This window comes from Dipodomys ordii, unplaced genomic scaffold (assembly GCF_000151885.1).
Source record: "Dipodomys ordii isolate 6190 unplaced genomic scaffold, Dord_2.0 Scaffold7, whole genome shotgun sequence".
Classification (NCBI taxonomy): Eukaryota; Metazoa; Chordata; class Mammalia; order Rodentia; family Heteromyidae; genus Dipodomys; species Dipodomys ordii.
In genome coordinates, this window is record NW_012267223.1 from 22142967 (window position 1) to 22151428 (window position 8462).

The following is an 8462-nucleotide window of genomic DNA, read 5'->3' on the forward strand; positions in this document are numbered from 1 at the left end:
TCCTTGGGAAGCTGGATTATGTTCCCACAGACAGCCTGTGTACACTGGACAGGGTGGACACATGAGCACTGAAGGAGAGAGAAGCAGGACAGGCCTCACTAGTTCCTGTCATTATTGGAGCTCTGCTCCTGGGAGCTGATCTTCTGGCTTGTGCTTTCTCTTCAATAGAGCAAGACTTCAGGAGAGAGTTCTAGGCTCTGCCTCCAGGCAACCATGGTCTATATTTGAGGGAACAATAGGAAAGACCCAAGCTGGCATACCCAGAATGCCCTGACATGGGATTTTTATTGTTTGGAGATGAGCTATATATTTGAACAACTGAAAAAAAATAAAGCAACATAATGCTTTGTATTTGCATATATTCACATTTATTGATGATATAGGAATAACCTCATTTGAGAAGGTAAATACATAGTTGATAGATTCATGAAAAATTCCAACTTGAGTTTATTTTGAAGAGAGATGGTAACCTGAACAAGGAATGGGGGTGAAGGGGTCAGTGTATTTAGAGGTCCACACAGACCCCAAGGGAATAGGTTTACAGTTGGCCTCCTATGATCAGCTTGCAGATATCAACCTAATAAGTATTGGTAGCTTAAGACCAGGAAGAAGGATCAGAGTGCTCAGCAGCAGGAATCAGTGCAGCAGCTGGGGCGGCAGCAGGTGGTCCTGCAGCAAGTGGTCTGGCAGCAGCTGGGCTGGCAGCAGCAAGGCTGGCAGCAGGGTATGCAGCAGCAGGAATCAGTGCAGCAGCTGGGGCGGCAGCAGGTGGTCCTGCAGCAGGTGGTCTGGCAGCAGCTGGGCTGACAGCAGCAGGGCTGGCAGCAGGTGCAGCCACAGCAGGAGTTGACCATGGTGTCAGAGGATGAAGGTTCTGGGTGGGTGTGCAAGGAGATGTGTGTGAACAGTTTGGAAGGCTCTCTGTCCCACTTGCTCTTTTATACCCTGCTAAGGAGCATTGTGATCTATCACATGTAGCATTCTTTCCTTGTGGGTGTTTAGGTTCTCAAATTAGACCACTATATTTTCCTGATTAAATTTTCAAGTGGGAAGGAAAATGTGGTGCTATTTTTCTGGTGTGTTGGAATTCCCCTGTCAGTTCACAGAGAAACATCTCCTAAGTGTGTGTATCTTGACGTAGTTTCTCAAAGAGCTCTCATGTGACAACAGTGTATACTTATGATATGCATCAATCTTATTTTACATGGTACACTGTGTCTACTCTTAGGGATTCAAAATTTTATAGGCTCATATTTATGTGTGGTGACCCAGGAGGCTAAAGCCTCACTAGAATGAATCTAATGAGTCCTTCATCAGGTCAGGTGGGGAGGTAGGTTTGTATGTGAGAGGCCAGCGGCATGGCGCCAGGAAGGCCATGAGGACATGTTCCTTCCTTCACTGTGAGTCAGGATCCACTTCCTAGACTCTTGCTGGAAGAATAGACTAACTCTGGGTGAAAATTTTAATTTAGAAACATCTATATGTCTTTGTTTCTTTATATTTTCTTTATCTGAATCAACTCTCTAGATAATATTTTAGTTTCTCTTGAGAGAAAGTAGGTTGCAGAGTTCTTACATCCTCTTGGAGTTAGGTACTAGCTTTCTCAAGGATGGCCAGAAAAATGAACATCCAGTTGTAGAAAACTTGATCAATAACAATACTACCCTAGGAAACAAAAGGTTCAGTGTTCACTTTCCAGTATATCCAGTCCAAAAAAATGGGCAATCAAGTATATAGTGAACACAAATGGCTAACATTGCATGGAAACTGTTCAATATCCTTCACTATCAGAATTTCCAAATCAAAACAACATCAAGACAACATTTCACCACAGTCAGAATGGCTGCCATCAAGAAAACTAACAGATATAGTGAGGGCCCTGGGAAAGAAAGAGACCCATACACTGTTGGTTGGAATTTGAATTAGTTCCTTCATTATACTAATAAGCATACAATTTCCTCAAATATCTAAGTATAGATCTCACATACATTCCATCTAAAACACTCCTGCATACATATGAATGTGTGTGTGTGTGTGTGTGTGTGTGTGTGTGTGAAGGAACCAGGCACATATATAATTGAAAAGTATTAAATTGAGACACCTACATACTCATCTCTATTGCAGGACTATTGACAAGATCCAAGTTACAGAGTCATACTGTGTGCATATGGATAATGAAACATCAATGACTACTAAACAATAACAGTAATGAAAGTCAAAATACTATCGCTCTAAGAACAATTGGACACACATCAGAAATGATCCATATCAAAATATTCAGAAGACTTCTCACTTTAGTGAGCATAGTATCCAATAATTAGTATATCCTAGACAGGATAATCTTAGCAGATGAGCAGAACAGCTCAAAACTTATGTACATATGAAAATATAAGATGATGCTAAGGGAAATGAACTCCAAGACATGGACACAAGAGGTTTTTGTTGTTGTTTTAAATATACTATGTGATTATTTTTGTTTCTATTGTATGTTCTTCCCCTTATGGTATATCCTCTGTGTTACTGTATTTGATTTTGGTACCTTGGTACCCTTCAAATAGGGAAGGCAAAGGGAACAACAGAAGAGTGAGACAAAGGACAAGGGGGAGCAAGTGCAACAGCAATATATACACAAGACTATGTTGGAAACAATCTGTACAACTTGGGGGTGGAGGGAAAATAGGAGAAAATTGAGGGAAGGGGTAACAAGGTTGACAAGAAATTTACTCATTTCCTTACTTCTGTAACAGAACCCTCCTCTGCTTATCACCTTAACAAATAAAAAGGTACAAAAAAAGAATCCAAGCGCTGATGCCTAGATAATGACCACCATTCCAATTGTTTGAAAAATGTATTGAAAAATCAACAATATTTATATGTCTTAGCTTGTGTGTACTCTGGGGCACAGGGTAACCTAGGAGATGGAGATTAAGTAGTTGACTTGTGGAATGATGACAGGACAAAATGTAGGAAATGGGAAATAATTGAGAGTTAGGGAGGACACATTACCAAGATATGCCATATGGAGAATTCTCCTTGGGCAGCTGGATTATGTTACCACGGACAGCCTGTGTACACTGGACACAATGGACACATGGGAACTGAGGGGTGGTAAGCAGGACGGGGTCACCAGCTCCCATCACTGTTGTAGTTGTGTCCCTGATAGCCTGAGCTCCTCCTACAACTTTCTCTTCAATAGAGGAAATCCTCAGCAGAGAGCTCAAGGTTCTAGCTTTAGGCAACTATGGTCTATTTTGAGGGAGCAATAAGAAAGACCAGAGCTGGCACACCCAGAATGCCCTGCCATGAGATTTATGTTTAAAAATAAGCTACATATTGATTTGAACAACAATTGAAGAAGAGAAAATAAAGAGATACAATGTTTTTATATTTGCACCTATTTGCTTTTATTGATAATACAGGAATAACAGTATTTGAGAAGGTAACAAAATTTCATTGGAATTTTAAACTTGGGTTCATTTTGAAGAGAGATAGAAAACTGCCAAGAACTGAGGAGGACAGTGCATTTGGAGGCCCACAGAGACCCAGAGGGAACTGAGGTTTACAGGTAGTCTCCCATGATTGAGCTCAGAGAAGGACTACATCAATAAAGCTGCCTACTGAAGGGCAGGAGGGTGCGGGATGGAATGCTCAGCAGCAGGAATCAGTGCAGCAGCTGGGGCGGCAGCAGGTGGTCCTGCAGCAGGTGGGCTGGCAGCAAGTGGGCTGGCAGCAACAGGGCTGGCAGCAGCAGGGCTGGCAGCAGCTGGACACACAGCAGCTGGGGCGGCAGCAGGTGGTCCTGCAGCAGGTAGTCTGGCAGCAGCTGGGCTGACAGCAGCAGGGCTGGCAGCAGGTGCAGCCACAGCAGGAGTTGACCATGGTGTCAGAGGATGGAGGTTCTGGGTGGGTGTGCAAGGAGATGTGTGTGAACAGTTTGGAAGGCTCTCTGTCCCACATGCTCTTTTATACCCTGCTAAGGAGCACATGTGATCCATCACATGTGGCATTGTTTCCTTATAGTTGTGTAGGTTAACAAATGATGGTTATGAAATTAGGCTGTGTTTTTTCCTGATTAAATTTTGAAGTGGGAAGGAAAACCGGATTCCATTTTTCTGGCGTTTTGGAATTCACCTGTCATTTCTTGGAGAACCATCTTGTAAATGTGTGTGTCTTGGTCTAAGAGCTGTCATGTGACAGCCAGTGTCTCCTTACGATAGGCTTCAATGGCATTTACATGGTACATTGAGTCTTTTAGCTATCAAGATTTTATAGAGCCATATTTGTATGTGGTGAATGTAATGAGTACTTCATCAGGTCAGGTGGGGAGGAAGGTTTACATGAGAGGCCAGCAGCATGGAGCCAGGAAGGCCATGAGGACATGTTCCTTCCTCCACTGTGAGTCAGGATCCATTTTCAAAGCTTTATAGGGAAAAGTAAGTTAACTCTGGGTGAAAAAAATAATTGAAAGGTCTTGATATATCTTTGCTTCTTTTCTTTTTTCTTATCTGAATCAAATCGCTAAATAATATTTAGTTCCTCTTATGGAAAAGTGGGCTGCAGATCTCTGCTGTCTGTAAAGATTGATTCCCTGTAATATTATACTGTGAACTTGTTGTCCTTCAGTCTTTGACACTGTGTTTTTTGTGTCCTTTGTGATTTTTGTTTGCTTCAGTAATGCTCTACCACTTGAGCCATACCCTCAGCCCCCTCTTTCAAGGTTTTGACAAGACATCTGGAATCCTGTGATTATCCAATTTTTACCTGTTAAAGCAAGTTAGATGTTGCATTATTCTTCTGTCTTATTTTTATATCTAGATAACATACCGGATCTCCATTGAGCTTCTCAGCCCTATCAATAAACAAGACACTCCTACTCATTATTCAAGAGGAGTATTATATTATTCCTCTTCAGGTTTTCCATTTTAAAAACTAGAAAAGGCCAAAAAGGATACAGAAAACTAAAAGAAGAATTATTTTTGGAACACACAAAATTAAATGTTATTATAATGTATTTATGTAGTAGACACAGTAAATGCTAAAAGGTGCAAAAATGCCCATCGAATTAGCTGTATGATTGGTTTTTCTAAGGAAATTGTCCTAGCCCCTTATGTGTCATAAAACAGGCAGTTTTGTGCCTGGAAATGTGGTTTAATGGTAGAGTGCTGGACTAGCATGCATGAAGCCCTGGTTCCTCAGTACCACATAAACAGGGAAAAAAAAACAGAAGTGGAGCTGTGCCTCAAGTGCTTGCCTTCATCAAAAGAAACTCAGGGACAGTGTCCAGGCCCTGAATTCAAGCCCTGGGACTGGCAAAACAATAAACAAACAAAAAAATCCGGTGGTTTCAGTCTTCTGTTGTTTATAAGCTTTATTACAGAGCTTTTCCAGGTCTTTGGTTAGGTTTATTTTAGTTATTTATTTGAGGACACATGCAATTATAAATAGGAAATTTTCCTGGTGTTTCTCATGAGTGGATTTATTTTTGGAGAATCACAATATAATACTTAAATAATGTCACCTAGCCATGTTAACAAAAACATATCAGGGATATGGCTCAAGTGGTACAGCTCTTTCCTAGCAAGTTAAAACAAACAAAAACAATAAAATACATGCCAGGTGGTACACATGGAACAATGGAATCGAATATAAGACCTGGAAATTTATCCATTCAGCTGGCTAGCTACAGTACCTTTATTCTTGGCAGAAAGTCCCCAAAACTTCTGCTTTACAGAAGTGCTAGAACTTGAAAGAAGAGACTAGCTTTATCAAGAATTGCCAGAAAAATGAACATCCAAATGTAGAAAACTTGACCACAACAGCACCAGCCTAGGAAACAGGAAGCACAGTGTTCATAAATAATATGTATATATATATATTATGTATATATATATATAGTTCCAGTCAATAAAAATAGGCAATGAATGCATAGACATTGAAGGAACACATGAGTTACATTACATCAGAGATTTTCAAACAAAAACTACACAAAGATTCCACAGTCAAAGTAGCTAATAGAGTTAGTGAGAATCCTGGGTAAAACAGGAGACCCCACACACAATTGGGGGGATATTAATTAGTTCATTTATTATACTAATGAACATTTTTTCCTCAAATATAGAAATGTAGATTTCACACATGATCAGCTAAACCACTCATATATATATATATATATATATATATATATATACCACTCATATATATATATATGTATATATACATATATATATGCATATACATACACATATATATATATATATATATATATATATATACCACTCATATATATATATATATAAACCACTCATATATATATATATAAACCACTCATATATATATATATATATATATAAACCACGCATATATATAAACCACTCATATATAGATATATAGATATGTATATATATATGAAGGAATCAGGAAAAAAAGAATGGAGACACCTGCATGTTCCTATCTATTGCAGGACTATTCAGAAGAGTCAAGTCATGGAGTTATCCTGGGGGCCAATTACCAGTGAAAAAAGAGCCATAACTGTGATACAAGTGCTCAGGGCAATATTATTCAAACATTCAGAAGCATGATGTCATGAGATTATAGGAAAATTGTTTGAAATGGCAAATATGTTAAGTGAAACAAGATAGACCCAGAAAAACAAGGATTTAATGTTTTTTCTCTTATGCTGCATCTTAAAAAAAGATATGAAAATAAAAAGAAGTCTATTAGAGAATGAAGTAAATAAGAGGGGAGTAAGTATGGGTAAACACAAGGACAAATCAAAGAACTTAAGGTCATAGAACCCCATATACATATATGATAATGTCTAAAGAAAATTTACTATTTGCACAATTAATATACACCAAAGGAAAAACTTTAAAAAGTCAAGCATCAACAACAATGAAAGACTAAACATTATTTGTCTAAGAACAATTAGGCTAAGAGCTGAAAGAATCCAAATCAAAATATTCAGCAGACTTATGAGTTCAGTGAGCATAGGATCCAAGAGCTGGTGCCTAGATAATGAGAACCATCCCCATCACTTGAAAAACATACAGACAAGCAGCAGCACTTAGATGAAGAAGATGCGAATCTTATCTTATGTGCACTCGGGGGCACAGGGAAAGACTGGGGTTTGAGGTAAGTAGTTTACTTGGGGCATGATGACAGGACAAGATGAGGAAAACTGGAGAAACAATCAGGAGTAGGGAGGGAAGCAGTTCCAAGTGACACCATAAGCAGAACTCTTCTTGGGCAGCTGGATGGCATTCACATTGACAGCATGGGGAACACTGGACAGGGTGGACACACAGGCACTGAGGGGAGGGGAGCAAGACAGGACCTCCCCAGCTCCTCTCACTGTTGCAGCTGTGCCTCTGAGGGGCCTGGGCTCCTGCCCAGAGCTTCCTTTTCACTAGAGGAAGTTCTGAGCAGAGTATTCTAGGCTGTGGCTCAAGAACACCAGGCCTGTATGAGAAACCAGTGGACAAGGATGAGAGTTAGCACACACAGCATGATCTGCTATGTGAGGTTTATTTTTTGGAGATGAGCTACATATCTGAACAGCAGTTGAAGAAGGAAAAAATAAAGAGACACCGTGCTTTTATATTTGCTTTTTTTCTCTTTTATTGATGATGTAGGAATAACAGCATTGAGAAGGTGGCAAAATAGTTCAGAGATTTCATGAAAAATTCCAATTTGGATTCATTTTGAGAAGAGAGTAAGCTGCCAAGGACAGAGTAGGACAGTGCATTCGGAGGCCCACACAGACCCCAGGGGGAAGTGAGGTTTATAAGTCATCTCCCATGATTTAGCTCAGAGAAGGACTACATCAATAATGCTGCCTACTGAAGGGCAGGAGGGTGCAGGACAGAGTGCTCAGCAGCAGGAATCAGTGCAGCAGCTGGGTTGGCAGCAGGTGGTCCTGCAGCAAGTGGTCTGGCAGCAGCTGGGGCAGCAGCAGGGCTGACAGCAGCAGGGTTGGCAGCAGCAGGGCTGACAGCAGCAGGGTTGGCAGCAGCAGGGCTGGCAGCAGGTACAGCCACAGCAGGAGTTGACCATGGTGTCAGAGGATGGGGGTTCTGGGTGGGTGTGCAGGGAGATGTGTGTGAACAGTTTGGAAGGCTCTCTGTCCCACTTGCTCTTTTATACCCTGTTAAGGAGCAGTGTGATCACATGTAGTGTTCTTTCCTTGTGGTTATTTAGTTTAACAAGCAGGTGATTAGGACACTGTCTATTCCTGATTAAGTTTTCTAGTAGGAAGAAAAAACATGATACCACTTTTCTGGTGTGTTGGAATTTCCCTGTCAGTTAGCTCAGGGAGAACTATCTCCTAAGTGTGTGTATGCATCTTGGTATCGTTCCTCAAAGAGCAGTCACGTGATAGTCAGTGTCTCCTTATGATATGTCTCAGTAGCATTTCACATGGTACATTCCATCAACTCTTAGATATTCCAGAATGTTATAGACCT

The 8462-nt window shown here is 40.5% G+C and overlaps 1 protein-coding gene across 1 annotated transcript; it reads right to left on the reverse strand.

Annotated features, from left to right (window-relative positions):
* Positions 1-623: 623 nt before the first annotated feature.
* LOC106003167 (keratin-associated protein 4-4-like) lies at positions 624-8052 on the reverse strand. The gene is given in 3 exon segments (XM_013037989.1): positions 624-846; positions 3674-3843; positions 7870-8052. Coding segments are annotated over 3 exon segments (576 nt in total).
* Between the last annotated feature and the right edge of the window lie 410 nt (positions 8053-8462).